The sequence below is a fragment of the Ictidomys tridecemlineatus genome, chromosome 5 (genome assembly GCF_052094955.1).
Source record: "Ictidomys tridecemlineatus isolate mIctTri1 chromosome 5, mIctTri1.hap1, whole genome shotgun sequence".
NCBI classification, from domain to species: domain Eukaryota; kingdom Metazoa; phylum Chordata; class Mammalia; order Rodentia; family Sciuridae; genus Ictidomys; species Ictidomys tridecemlineatus.
The window spans coordinates 101,535,616-101,551,303 of NC_135481.1; the positions used below are offsets into that span (position 1 = coordinate 101,535,616).

At 37.2% G+C, this 15,688-nt stretch overlaps 1 protein-coding gene across 43 annotated transcripts in view; it reads left to right on the forward strand.

Moving 5' to 3' along the window:
• Nrxn3 (neurexin 3) overlaps positions 1-15,688 on the forward strand; it is a 1,549,271-nt gene that overhangs the window by 1,190,639 nt on the left and 342,944 nt on the right. For all 43 annotated transcript variants that reach the window (XR_013439170.1, XR_013439171.1, XM_078050614.1 and 40 more), the window contains one exon: positions 4,803-4,984. Coding sequence is in view for 41 of the 43 variants with exons in the window: in XM_078050614.1 (XP_077906740.1) it covers positions 4,803-4,984 (182 nt within the window). In the remaining 2 variants the exon portion in view is untranslated. The remainder of the gene's footprint in view (positions 1-4,802; positions 4,985-15,688) is intronic.

Genomic DNA, 15,688 nt, shown 5'->3' on the forward strand with positions numbered 1-15,688 from the left:
TAGCAATAACTATATCTACCGGCAGAGTATATTTTATGTCATTGATGGTCTATCTATTTTCCAAAAGGACTTGACAATTTATAATAAAGAACACAATTGTGGAGAAGCTTGATGAAGGAGTACTCAGATAGAGGGAACCCAAAACAACAGAGGAAGCCACCTACACATTATTTCATGAGATTTTAGACTATATTCGCAGGCCATCTTCAAGAGCCTCAGCCTGATGTCCTGTTTCTCATCCTACTTAATGTACCACATGGTTTGCGCTTGAAGTACCAGACTCATTTTTATTTATTATTTTCAATGTGATATACTTATATACAAATAATTTATCTAGTTCAGTTTAAATTTAGGTGTCTTGAGCTTCCAAAACTTATTTTAACACCAATAGAAAATCATTGTAGGGAACTTTGGCACATTAAAATATATACATATATATTTCATATATATATATATACACATACACATATATATTTTTATATGTAGATATATATACACAAACACACATGTATATATCTTTGAGTATTTTCCTGAAGCTATTTAACCTCTAATTATATAATAAGCAAAATAATAAAAAAATTACAGGTAGTCAATTTTATTTTCTGATTAAATTTCTCTTATTTTTCATACTTACACACATGCATAGGTACACACATGTACATATATACATAGTGCACACATATACTTCTATATATTATTTTTATATTTAGAGTGAATCTTAAACAAGACCATAAACCTATTTCTGTGAATCATTTCCCCCCCAAAAAATGTGATCTGTTGTTTGGATATGAGACTGGAAATAGGAACAATGTCATAAAAGCAGGGAACTGGAGTTTAGAAATCAAAACAAAAAAACAATAATAACTATCCAAATGTTCCTAAACAAGGAAAAAGGTTACTTGCCCTCAGAAATTAAATTCCATTAAGATAAGCTGTAAAATACACCAAAGTTTTAAGAATCTTGGGAAAATATGTGACCTAGAAGAAAATGTATCCTTATTCTCTTAAAGAAGTCACATAACATCTGCTTCATCAGCTTATTGCTATTATATTAAACAGCTCTCTCAAAGTCCTTCAGGACTGTGCTGGATCCTTAGACTCCTTTCTGTTGCCATCATCTCTTCCTCATTACACACATGTGCACAGAGAACAGATACCAGCACACATGTCCATCTGCTTAACCCCAGCTCTGCCAGAGTCACCACCAGTTCCATCACAGTGAGTGAGTGGCTAGTCAGTTATCAAACAATAAGTCAAACCCATTATTTGTGGGTTGTGGGTTAAATAACATGTCATACTTGTTAACATCTTTGAAGGAAGATGAGCTGTATTCACTTAATCCTGATTAGTGGGGACGGTGTAGAGATTCCATTCCTGAAATACTTTGTTAGAACTCAGCAAAGCGACTTCAGCTGATTGAAAACATGCAAATGCCACAGTGTTAAACAAATGGCCCAGGTGTTATTTTTTTCTTCAGATAAATTGATCTTTTTTGCTATCAGGAAAGATAGTTGCATGGTCCTGATTATTAATGTAGTGTGATCTTAGCACTGACATTCTGAACTCAGTTGAGAAACCAGGAATCAGTATTTCTTGGCTCACAGGAGAAGTTATGTGATGTGGTATTACATGACTTGGAAATAAAAACCCTTAATGGATATAAGGAGGGTTCTTAGAGTTCCTGAGATGTTTCCCCCAAATTTATTTGTAATCCATACTTTAAAGTAACAACTTTTTAAAATTCGAAAATAAAAGTGAAACAACTTTATTATGTTCCCTTTGGGACTCTAGGCATTTTATATGAATTAACAGAAAGTGTGTGTTTATTTCTAAAAACCATGAAAGATAGAAAAACATAAAAAATAAGGAGAAAAAAATCACATTATCAGAGTAGAAAATTGCAACTATTAGTTAACTTCCTCTAAAGCCAGCATTAGGCTATGGAAACACTCAGGGTCTTTATTCACCCTGAATAGAAAGCTCAGTCCCAAGAACAGATGTTTTAATACTGCTTTCTGCATAGTAGAATAAGCCTTATACTAAGCGCGTTTTATCTTTTATTCCCTTTTCACCTATAGAGTTAGAATTATCTAACATATATAACATGTTTTATATATATATATATATATATATATATATATATATATATGTGTGTGTGTGTGTGTGTGTGTGTGTGTGTGTGTGTATATATATATTATTTTAATATGCAGATTTCAGGTGATGGCTTTGTGTTCATTCTGTTTTAGTATTGGAAGAAAAAGTGAAAAGAGCTAAATTTGGACAGCTTTGCCCCATTGGTCCAGTTTATTGTGCAAAAAAAAGTTGCATTGGCAGGTAGTGAGAAAAGACTCTTGTAGACGGGTGGCTTAGGCTGGGGACTTAAAGAAGGTACCACTGATTTAAGTAAAATATCTGAGCCTCTGTTCTATAAAACTGTTAACAAAGGAAATGTCCCATACAATTGTAAGGAACTTCATCTAACAAATTTGTATAATCTTTGCAAATTGTAAAGTTCTATGTATATTATTATTATTATTTTGCAATGAGTTTTTTACTTTGTTTATTTGTAGTAACAAAATACACCTCTGTGGCAAAATCCACTATGTGGCACAATTCACTATGTATTTAGGATAGAATAGGGTAAGATTTTATAAATTATCATGAAATGTCACAGGCTGATTTGCATTTTTGGTAATTTTATACATTAATCACTGAGTAACCTTCAGTTTTCCAAATAAAGAAAGAAGGGAGCAATGATGACATTTGTAATATCTACAGAAAGGGACTTATTTAAATTCTTCACAGATGGAGAGATATCAAGGGTAAATCATTATACCCACATTTCTAATTTTAAGAAGATTTGATAGTGTTTGTGGATGGTAAGAAGCCAACATTGTTTTGAATATAGACTTCATCATAAACTTTGCTTACTACAGTCCCAAATTCTCCAGATGACTGTGGGAGGCTTTCCAGAGACCATCCCCCAAAGATTGAGAAATTCATAAAAGGAAAATAATGTCATGCTACATGTAATACATAAACTCACCAAATTGGAATGATTTGGATAGTGACCTTTCAAGGAGGACAAATGACATTCTATATATACATCAGAATTTAATGTGGCTTTCTTCTTTACAAAGATGACATATGACATATACTCCTAATTCTAGCTCAAAGGAGTATATTATTTCTAAGCAAGATGCATAACTCATCTCTTCTTCAGCTAGCATAATCCCTCCCAATGTTTTCTGTAAACTAGCCCTGATAATAAATGTGGACCAGTGCTTGAGATTTTTAGTAACTGCTAAAGATATCTGAATGGTTGTCTAATGTTGTTTTAAAAATAGTCTTAAAGGTTGGAACATGTTTGCTGGGATATTCACAAGAAAACCTAGTACCAAATGTTCTTTGGACTTTGAGCTGAGTAACATATGGAGTAACAGGCAGGAAACCATGAAGGCTACATTGGGTAGTCTATTTTGTCTACTAAATTGAAATATTTTTCCCCAAATCAGAATTTAAATTTAAATTTGCTTCTTGGAATAGGCTTTTTATATTTTTAAATACATATTTTCTTTGTTTTTCTTTTATTTGTTTTATAGATAATTTCATATTCATATATTCTTGGTAGCCTCTGGTTTCACACTGAGAAGAGGAAATTCATGAGTAAATAATAAAAAACACTGATAAACCCACTAGTTGTAACTGATGATTCCACTTCTCATGTTAAAAGTTCATTTTCTGGGGATTATTTTGCTATGTCTCATGTAGTTTGGAAAAGGAATTTGAAGCTGTTGTTCTAATACCAGATAAATTCTACCACTAGAGGAGAAAAACTTTCATTTTTAAAGAGCTCGGAAATAATTTTCGTCACCATGCTTATGGCAACATAATAGGGAAATAGGCAAAAACTTTCAGTCTTACAAGTTGAACATTCCTAACACAAAAATCCAAAATCTGAAATGCTTTAATACCTAAAACTTTTTGAACATTGACAGGGTGTTGCAAGTGGAAGATTCTACCTGATCTCACGTGATAAGCTCTAATCCAACTGTAAATTACCTTCAAGTTATGTGTATAAGTTGTCTATAAAACAAATAAATTTTATATTTAGACTTGGGTCCTATCTCCAATATATCTTAATATGTATATGCAAATATTCCAAAATTTAAAAAAATTATATCAGAAACACTTCTGGCCCTAAGTATTTCAGATAAGGGATACTGCCCTATATAACTTGGTTTTCTCAGGGCATAACTGTGTCTTCTGTGGGTGGAGAAGGCACGGGCCTGAGAGAAATGGTGCCTTTTGGCTTCCTCATTACACTGGTTTTGGTGAGGCATCTCTGGAAAAGTTCTCTGCTCCACTCACTGATCAGAACCTTCTGATAGCCAAGAGGTGGGGGACAAGTTCTTTATCTCATGTCTGTCCTAGCCAGGATGGAAAATTAATTCTGCTGTTGGGAAGGACAGAGAAGTTGTTTGTCACAGTGTACCAAAGCTCTTCGACACAGCACATAATTTGCCCTCCACTAATATGCAGCAAGAACTACGGATGTTAGGAATGTCTCTCACTAACATCTGCTTTCTTATTCATTTCTTTTACTTCCTTTTACTGGCAACTTTAATTTGAGGTGACAGATGCCTTCTGAGGCTTTGGAAGTCATCCCTCTCAGTAACCAAATCCTGTCCTGTGGGGGATGTTTCCTCTCTGCAGCTGTTCTGTGAAGCCTCAGCAGTGTGCTAGAGTTGGCAATGCTCTGTACAGTGCCCTGACATCTCGCTCTCTCCTTGCCTTCACAGCTGGCGCTACCTACATCTTTGGGAAAAGTGGTGGCCTCATCCTCTACACCTGGCCGGCCAATGACAGGCCCAGCACGCGCTCTGACCGCCTGGCAGTGGGCTTCAGCACCACGGTGAAGGATGGCATCTTGGTACGCATCGACAGCGCTCCAGGTCTTGGAGACTTCCTGCAGCTTCACATAGTGAGTACCCGGCCTTGGCCTGCCTTCTCTTGTCTCCCTGGTGGTCTGAGTTGGTGAGTCAGATAGATGCCGCGGAACACTCCACACGGACTCAACAAAGGCGCACATGCTTCATAGGAATTGCCTTCTATTATGTGAACCATCACACTCATACATGCTTCTGTGATAAAAAAATTAAAAACTCTCCCCTCTGTTCCAGGAATATATATATAGAAAAAAAAAAAAAACTCTTCTCTTTCAAACTCCCTTTCCCAACCCTGTGGTTTGGCCTGCAGATAAACATCTAGCAGATCACTTGGGTGCAGACGATAGATTTACAAGGTGTGGTTCAACTTACTTGGTACAAATAGCAAAGCTAACTGGAATGTTCATGATTTCCTGGGCTGGGGTTTGGCAAACCTATAAAGGGCCAAGGAGGGACTCACAGACTGGTTATATAGTCTCTATCAGAGTGACTCAGTTTTGCCATAGATAATACATCTTTTTAGTGCACAAGACGGAATTTCAGTGAAAATTCCTTTACCAAAATTAGCCACAACTGTACTTGGTGACCCTTGTCCTAAGACGCAAATATCACTGTAGAGGTAGATATAAAGAATGTGTGATAAAAACTGATGTCAGCGCTTCAGAGTGGGTGGGGCTGTGTTTCAAAGGAAATAGCACAATGACCAAGATTAGTGTTATTCATGCATATTACATATCTGACTTTTTGCTTTATGTCTTGTATGTATGAACTCAATAGGACTGTACTTTCAGTCCCTACAGATCTTAAGAAAATACTGCAAGTCTAAGAAACTAAAATGATTTGAAGGAAAAAACTGCTTTGTTATAAGGATAGGAAATATTTTTATAGCAACAATTAACCCATTTTATCACCTGTGCAGTCTGCAGCTAAGAAAGTAGGCTAAAGATATGATTCTCATCTATAAGCACCCCAAGTGCAGCCACCAACAGCAATGAAAGGAATTGTTCTCATTAGTTAGCAATGACAAGGCTAGAAAGAATGGATTTAATTTGGAGCAATAAGAATTCAGTTTAAATAGCAGGGGAAAAACAGCAGTTAAGAAAAAAGATCAACTGGGGATTAGTACCAATCTGTAAAAAGAAGAAAAAAAGGAACATTGACTGGAGATTCTTGAATCAGAGTCTGCTGATATTCAGTTCCAGGGATAGAAGCAGGACTTAAGATTTCATTGCTGGGCTCTAGAGTTGGAGAGTTGGAAGTGTTCATCTCTAGCACTTGCTCCTCCAACAAGCCTTGGAAGTGGGAGCAACTCAAGTTTGAGACTAGAGCTGGAAGCTTGTCTGGCCCAGTAGGAGCCTGAGCAGAGCAAGAGTCTACTTACAAATGCAAGAAGGGATTGTTTAGAAGTGATGGCCTTCAAAATGTAGAAGAGGAGTCTTAAAGATTTGAGTTGCAAATTTTAAATTCTGAGATGTTTTAAGAGCTATATGGTACAGCAAGCCTGAGCATAAACATTTTAAAAAGCCACACCAAGGAGCAAAGAGAAAGGCAGCCATAGTTCTATAGTTTATCTTTATTTCGTCTCTAAGAACGACCATAATTTACAGAACTCTTGGAGATTTATGCTGCATATAACTTAATGACTATTTCATGGCAGCTATAACTAGGATATTATCACCAGCTCACTTGCATTTTCATAGTGATTTATCTTCTTTTTTTGTTCAGTGTGACTTGCTCAGAAAAAATATGATTTGGCATGGCCATGAGCATCTTTTTGAGTCAGCTACTGTGCTACTATTTTATCCAGTTCTCCCCCATTCACTTTTAAGAAAGAGGTTTTCTTATTTTCTGACAGTTTGCTTGGAATTGCTGATGTTTTTATAAAATGGATGTGTGAATACTAAGAACTTCTAGGAGGAGCTAGGACACTCTGGTATATTGTATTATGACATTATAACTTTGTCCTTTCTTAAGTGTTTTGAAAAAAATGAATTCTTCTAAAACATACTTTAGGGTTCAAGTATACATTTGTTTGTATTCATTAGCGTGTGTACTCTGTTTAAGCATACATATTAGGTTTTGTGGTATATCACTTTGTTTATAAAAAGCAAAAATAGTAGAAATTTTTCATCGCAATATGTAGAACCATCTTGGGGTGCTACGTACCTACTCCAGTGAAGCTATGATTCCCTAAACATCCTGGGAAATTCCAGTAGATTTTCCTGCAAATCTTGGGTTAGAAAATTATATCATCTGCCTGATCTTTTCAAAAGAAAAGACAAAGGGATGCTACAATCTAAAAAATTCATGGTGAACCTGACCTATGCATGACCCTCTCAGGCATGGGGCTCCTTCATTGATCTAGTTGTGTGAAACCATGTTGTATTTCTTTGTGGATTATCTCTCTCTTTATACTCCTTATCACAATTGAAAATAAAGTAACCCAAGTAGACTGCAAGGAGTGAATAAAAAATTAGTCTCTTATTTTGGACATATATGTAGATATATCAGGGAAATAAAGCCATGGATATCTATTAAGGTACTTTTATAAGACTATTACAATCTGTAAAAGGTGGTTTTGTTTGTTGAATGGTTTTTGTTTGTTGAAAATTACCTGAAAGGAAAAGAGCTTAGGGGTCATCAGCAAAAGTGAAAAAGATTGGGCAGGAAGCAAAAGATTTTACTCCACCTTGCCATTTGCCTACAAGAAGAGAACTTGCTGGGAAAACAAAAGAAGTGATGGCAGTATTCAGAGGAGATGCAAGCTTGTGGCTTTATTTATTTAGGGCTGCTTTAAAAGAATATCTGTGATTTGATAATTTGTAAATAATAGAAATTTATTTATCCATTTGGGAGATGGGGAAGTTCAAGAAGATCAAGATGGCAGCAGGTTAGAACTGGGTCTTGCTGCTTCCATGAGGATGACTTGAACACTCTCCTCTAGAGGAGAGGTTTCCATGTTTTCACATGCAGCAGAAGAACAGAAAAGTGAACCTACTCCTGTAACTGCCGCCCTTCCACCCCATACCTTTGGAAGTACTGGGAATTGAACCCAGGGGTGTTCTGCCACTTAGCTACATCCTCAGCATTTTTTTTTTTCTGAGACATAGTCTCTCTTAAGTTTGAGGCTGGCTTTGAACTTGCAATCTTCCTGACTCTGCCTCATGAGTAGCTGGCAATACAGGCATGCACCCTTGTGCCTGGTGCTGCAAAACAGCTTATAATGCTGTTAATCTGCCTGTAGAAAGACCCTGACTCTCAACACTATTGCATAGGGTATGGGTGACACATCCAGACCATGGGAGGGGGATAAATTCCTGGGAAAAGGAAAAAAAAGGACAGGAATCTGCCTACACACATACACCAGCAGGGACCATATGGGAGTGAAGCTTCATTCTTTGAGTATGTGTGTTAACTGTGGAAAGAACTCTAGTGGTACCTGTAATGGTGGTCAGGATAATAAAGTTGTTTTAACAACAAAGTATGAATGAAAATATGTATGTGTGTGTGTGTGTGTGTGTGTTGTGTGTTGTAGTATGAGAGAGTGAGAAAGAGAGAGAGGAAAACAGCAAGAGAGAGAATCAAACAAAATCGAGACAGAGAAGAGAAAATTTGTGTCTCATAAATTGGCAACTTTTAGAAATTCTTGAGGTGTTCTGTGTGGCTTCAACACGGTCACTGGAATAATTCATTTTTATTCCCAAGTTAGCTTATTTGAAGGAAGTGAAAATGTTCTTCCAAGAATACCCGGGAGTCTGACTCTGAGGTGAGCACCCATCCTAGAATATTCCACAGCAGTAATGGCAGATGAATTTCATCCTGCTAGACTTTCACTCTCTTGCTTTGAGCTTTACACTGGAAAGATTTGTGCAGGCAGCAGAGATTCCAGCAGGTTGGAGATCCGGCCTTTACTCGATCTGTCTGCTGCAGGTGGGAAGTGGGCCATTGTGGATGTACAATGCACAAGTATTACACCTCTTCTAAGCTATACACATGATTTGAACTTTCCCTCTTCTCTTCCTGTCTTCTTGAAATCCCCACTCTTTAATAACTGTTTAGGAAAATAGGTATCTTCTTAAACTCATGCTTCATTGGAAGTACCTTAAATTGTTGACTAATTAGTTTAAAGCAGTCAGTCTTGTTGTAATCCTTCTCACAGCAGGCTAAGGTCAGCTGCTGTGACAGAATTTGAGTTTTGAGGGGAGACTGGGAGAGAATGAAGAGTAAGTGGCCATGACTAATTTTGAGGACATGCAATATTGTGTCAGATGGCAGGAATGGGTAGAGAAAGCTTGGGCAAAATTTAGGTATGCCCTATGGGAAATAATTGGGACAGAGAAAGAAAAAGGCACCAAATTGAGTTGGGTAGGTGCTGTCAGCATGATTTTTCTTATTTCATGATTTATTAGATTATCTGTCATCCTGGTGAAGTCTCTTGCCTTTTTTTATACTTTCTTTTTAACCTAAAGTCTTCTCATTTATTTGTTCCTCTTGGGAGTTAAATGGTCATTGACAATCAGTGATAAACAAGATAAGAATTGGATCATTTAAAAAATAAATCAGAGAAGGCCAAGAGATCAAAATAATTTGGAAATCACTTATTTCAAATTAACATTTCTTTGCTTTTTGGTTCACCCTTCCATGATGCAGTGCTTTCTGTATCAATTATGACTCATGATATTAATGAAATCATGAATGGAATGTGTTTGAGAAAGGCAAAAAGTCCTTTGTTGAAGTACATGTGCATGAAATGAGATTCTGTGGAGGGAGGGTATCTTAGGGCACAGGGGTTTCTTTTTTGCTAATTATTATTTCAGATATAAGTTTTCTGCCACCGAAACTATTGTTGAGCGATTAATCTGCTTAATATTTGGAGAACAGCTGCTGTTACTTGAGAGTGACATCTGCTCATTGACCCCACATCAAGGCTTCATAGAGCTGTGTCCCTTTTCACTCACCTTCATTTATACCAAAAGGGAAACAGTGAATAGGACCAGAGAAAAGATCACCATGAAGTGCTTGCTCTTGATATCACGCAGCTCTTGACAACCTCCTTTCACCACCTACAAAATAGAGGGTCGGGGAGAGCTGGGCAACAATTAGCTTCCCTTCATGTAGTCAATGCTGGGTGTAAAAAAGACATCCTATTAATTTCTTTCTCCCTGTGTGTAATTTACAGTAAATCCTCTTAGATTCATTTTTTAATTATGAGCCTTTCAGGAACAGTGAAAATTTATGTGTCAAGGCATCTGTTTTGTTTGACAAGAATCTATAACCTTTCCCAACACTTTCTGTCCTGACTTATCATGTACATGCTTGGATAATACCAAGCAGGGAAGACGAAAGAGTGCCATCCAGACAGGCCTCTTTTTCGTAAGGGCAAAATACTCTCCTTGCAAAAATCAGGCCCTCCAAATAAGAGACTGGTGATATTCTCTCAGCGTCAGATATGAAGAAATTGGGTATTTGTTAAGTTTGGTTTGTATAATATGGTTTTCTATAATTTATTGCATTCAAAGAGACTCCTGGAGAATAAATGGGAACAGAACTGAAATATGACAAATGGTCGGTTCTTTACATCTATTCCATCTATAAATTACCAGGCTGAAGGCATCATCTTGGTCACTCTATATGGGCTATTTGCAGTAAACCATCAACATCTGCCAGGTTAGTCCTTAGTGACATTAGGTTGCTGTTAACTCAGATTCATCTCTGGGTTTGGCCATTGACGGAACTGGATTGGACTTAGGAACTTTTTTTAGGGGAATCTCCAATGGAGTACAGAGGAATGTTAGTGGTGTTTTTGAGACTGGTAACGTAAGTAAAGAGGGAAAGAACAAGAAAACAACAAAGGTGTCCAACAGATGCAATTTCATTTCCCACAGAGTGCTGTGCACTGCAGGTTGGCTCTGTATTTCCTTTCATTGCTATTTGTTCTTAGTGAAAAAGCCCTCTTTGGGTTTTCTGGGCTTAGGAGCTTTTCCAGATCATTAGCCACTTGTGCAGAGAGGGCCTGCTGGGCATCCTCCCTGCAGCTTCCAGCTTCGCTGTGCATCCCAGCAGAGTTGGACGAGAAGTGGGAGAAGGCAGTGGAAGTGGGGATGGACAGATGTGAGGCTTATGTAAGCTGGACCAGAGGCAGCTTTGCGCCTGGGAATGGGTGTGTGCTTCCTGAGATCTTTATGATTCCCAAGATATTTCTATCTAAATCTCTTCACTTTGATTCCACACTTGTTTTTGCGAGGCAGCATGCCACAGTTGAAAGAGACCCTTAATTTGAAACCAAAAGATTTAGATTCAGGTCCCATTTCTGATGACTCTGAGCAAATCACTCTGTCACTCAGAGCTTTGGCTTCCTCTTCTTTTAAATGGGTGTGGAAATATTATGTTGCAGGCTTCTGCTGAGGATCAATTGAAATAAGCTATTTAGAAGCTGTTATCAGCAAAGGACCGTACAAATGTAGCGTGGTCGTTTTCTTGAAAAGTTAGACAGTAGTTAATGCCTGCCTTAGGGTAATGACTGTGTAAATGTGCACCTACACACATGCATACACATATACTCACACCAAAAAACAATAATGATATGTTTTACAGTAAAAAGTAAAGTTTCATTTTAAGTTTTCTATGTACATAAGTTTTCTATGATCATTTTTTGCAAAGGAAATTCCATCTTATCTGGTCAAAAACAAAATTTTCATTTTAGATTTACATTTGAGATTTTGGAGCTTAAGATGAAGACACTTTACCCCTGGGTTAGGTCAACAGGGTAAATGAACCTTTGTCATTTGCTTAGTGCCTCATTATGTTGTGTGAGGTCTCCATACCGTGTTTCAGGGAAATGTTCTATTCCTCTCTTCTCCAGTCTATATCACTCCCCAAATCTCCTAAGCTCACCAGTGAATGTGTAACCCACCCTGATCTGATGTCCTACTCTTGTTTTATTAATCATGAAAAAGGGATTAAGCAACTTTGCAAAAAGGAGAGGAGAAGGAAAAGGAAAGGAGAACAAGATGACAATAACCATCACAAACATCACTAATAACCACACGAACCGTAATAACAGCAGCGAAAGAAAAGGAAACTGATCTAGATAGGCTAATATGAAACTGGTTTAGGCCCACCAAGATACCAACTGAATATAAAAGGCTCAGCTCTACACTTGGGGATTATAGAGCACCAGAAAGATCATCAATTGGCCCAGTGTCCTCAAGTGGGTACATGGAGAGTGTGGACAGAGGAAGCAGCTGCTGCATTTTTAGCAAGTTTACTAGAATCCTAAAACAACGGATCTAAAGAAAAATATTTTATAGATTTCAGTTTCCCAAAAAATGAAGGCAAATAAATTATAAATTTAATATGCAGATGAAATGTACAATAATGCCATCATCGAAATTGAGTTGACAAAGTGTATAGAAAATATCATGCCTGGTAGGCAGTTATGAGAGGCAAATTCGAAATGCCCATATCTTTCTCATTTATCATTTACATCAGTGCCTCTTACACTGTCATGTTTCAGAATCCTCAATGCGTATATAATGTGAATTTTGAAAAAGTAAGATTAAGAGAATTTAGCTCATAAGCTTCATTTATTGTATTTAAATTGAGAACTTTGTACCAGGCAAACTGTTAGGTGTTGGCAATGTGTGTCAATCTTGGCTAACATAGAGCTAACAAACTTGAACAAACCTAAAACTTAAAGAGATGAAAATACATTTTCTACCCACAATGAGGTAACTATATGAAATTCTTACATGGCTCCTGGACCTGTTCTGAATTTTCAGTCATTCCTAGATTCTAATATTGTTGCTACTTTAATTTTTTCTTGGGCTGGGGATGTGGCTCAAGCAGTAGCATGCTCGCCTGGCATGTGTGTGGCCTGGGTTCGATCCTCAGCACCACATACAAACAAAGATGTTGTGTCCGCCGAAAACTAAAAAATAAATAAATATTAAAAATTCTCTCTCTCTCTCTCTAAAAAAAAAAAAAATTCTTCAATTAAATTTTTAACTCAGAGAAAGTACTATATTTGATTTTCCTAAACAATGAATCAACTTAAATCAAGCCTGAGTTTTCAAGTTAAGTAATATAAAAATTCTAAGGAGTCAGGTTGTTACTGTTTTAAAGCCAGCCTGGTGACCCACATCCTAGGTGACTGTAGTCATCAAACTAGCCAAACAAGATTGAGTATCGGAAGCTTTTTAAACACAGATCTAAAGTACAACAAACTAGGTAAACTCTAGGTGCCATCAAATGAGTGCTGGGACTCGTGACTTAATGGCAAGCCTGCCCTAACACCACTGGTTAGATGAATTATCTCATTGTCCCAGAACTTTCACTGTTACCACTGATTACTCCCGGGGTATTGTTCAGTGCAGCAGGGCAAGAGATAACTCATTGACTCCCTGAAGGTACAGATGATGGATTTTAGATCCCCGGCTGCATTCAGAAGGCATGAAAGCTCAGCGTATTGATGGGGGAATTCATTAGCCACCCACTCCACAGAATCATATGCTTAGATCCTGGTGCTGTCACCACTGCTGTTTCTACTTGTTAGTGTTTCACTGATAGATGGCAGAGGCGAGTGTATAACTGGATTAGCCTCAAAGCTAGTACTGACAGCCAGACCTGATGTTTCCTGGCCTGAGATGACACCATTAGAGTCCAGAATCACTTAAAGACAGTTAGATAAGCCCTGTTGATTTGACAAAGCTAACCTTCATCCTGAAATCAATTCATACACAAGGTAACAAGCGATGATTGGCAATTAGGTCTCCTGTTCTATTTTTGACTCCTTAGTTAACCTCAGCAATTCAGTTTATTTTTCCCCACTCTATTTTCCATGAAGTGGAAGATAACATTATTATTCATAACTACTATTACCATCACTTACCACTAATACTGATCGGCAAAGTACCAGGTACAGGACATTGTGCGAAAACTTTGTTTACATTATATTATAGGAGCTCCCAAAGACTCAGGAGGTAGTCACTATTAATATCTTCATTTTATAAATGAAGTAACTAATGCTTAATGAAGCTAAAGAATTTTCCCAAGATAGCACTGCTAATAAACGGCTGAATGGGCTTTCAAATCTAGTTCTGATTCTTAATTACGATTCCACTCCTAATGAAAGTTTCAGGTAGAAAGTATAGTGGTGATAATTTTAATCCAGTGCCTATTTGGATAACATGAGTTTATATGGAATTTTGGGGATGTGAAGAAGATTAACATCTAGACGGTAAATGAACATCATACATTTGACTGTTTTAAAGGTAAAATCATTACTGATTGTTGAGATATTCTCAATGTACACAGATGAGGGGTGTCAGAATTTGGCTGATGGACCTTGAAGAAGGAACACACCAGATGAAAATACAGCATGATTATAATATCAAAGGAAAGAATTAGCGAATGTGTTCTCCAGTTAGTGAGAGGTTCAGTTTGACCAAATAACTGACATGAGAAAAAAAAAAAAAAAGCAGAAAATGTGGACTAGAGCACATGTTTCATGAGAGAGGATTTATGATTCAAATTCTAGCTCTGCCTCCAACTAGCTCTATGGCTGTGAATGAATGACTTGTTCTATAAAATGCGGATAGTAAAAATAATGCCACCTTGTTAAGTTGATGTGAATATTTACAATAGCATATATGAAAATGCGTAATGAATATCAGCTAGAGTAGATGATCCATAAATAGTAGCTGTAGCTTTTGTTTTTGTTTTGTTGTTTTGCTTCCCAAGGGCTTCAGAGATTTTAGAGTGTGGAGAATTTCAGTGCCACATGGATGATAGATTAGTTTTGAAAGCCAGGGGAAGACATTGCAAGTTTTGGAATGAAAGACAAAATACCCAAAGCTTAAATTTTAGAAAGATCATTTTGGCTCTGCTGAAAGAATGCTTTTGATAGGGCACAAGGAAAACAGCAATCTAACAAGAGGTCCGTGAAAAGTGTTTTTAAAAATTTGCTGGGCGTGGTGGTGCACACCTATAATCCCCATGGCTCAGGAGGCTGAGGCAGGAGGTTTGCAAGTTCAAAGCCAGCCTCAGCAATGGAAAGGTGCTAATGAGATAATCCAATGAGAACCTGTTTCTAAATAAAATAAATAGGGCTGGGGATGTAGCTCAGTTGTTGAGTGTCCCTGAGATGAATCCCCTGTACCTGCCCCTGCCAAAAAAAAAAAAAAAAAAAAGATTTATTCAATGATGATAACCCCAGGAAGGTAACACAGATGAAGTCAAAGGACATTTTAGAGATAGACTCAATAGGCATTGCTAGCTAGCTGGATGGAAAGAGAGAAATGAGAAATGCCTATACTGGGAAGGTTATGACATCATAACAATAAAATAGGGGCTGTATGAGAAACACAGAGTTTGTAAGGTAAGAGTTTCACCTTGGTGATACAAAATAGAATAAGTCAGCCCTTTGAGACATCTGATTGGAAATGTATAATAAATTCAGATGAGCGATCAGCACTATCAGTAGGGACTAGAGAATTCACTGCATGGCAATGACAGTGAAAGCTTTGAGGATTGTTAAGATCTCCAGAGAGATAAATGAATAGGAATTTGGGAAATATATAAATAAATTTACAAGATGAAGGAGGAAAAGGTGAGCTAAAAAGAAATGGCTGGAGGGGAGGAGATGACCTATATAGTTAAGTTTTACAGAAATCAAAGCGATTGAGAGAGATTTTCAAATCTAGTAGTCGAACAGCTATCTTTTCATACCTTTTAGTCAC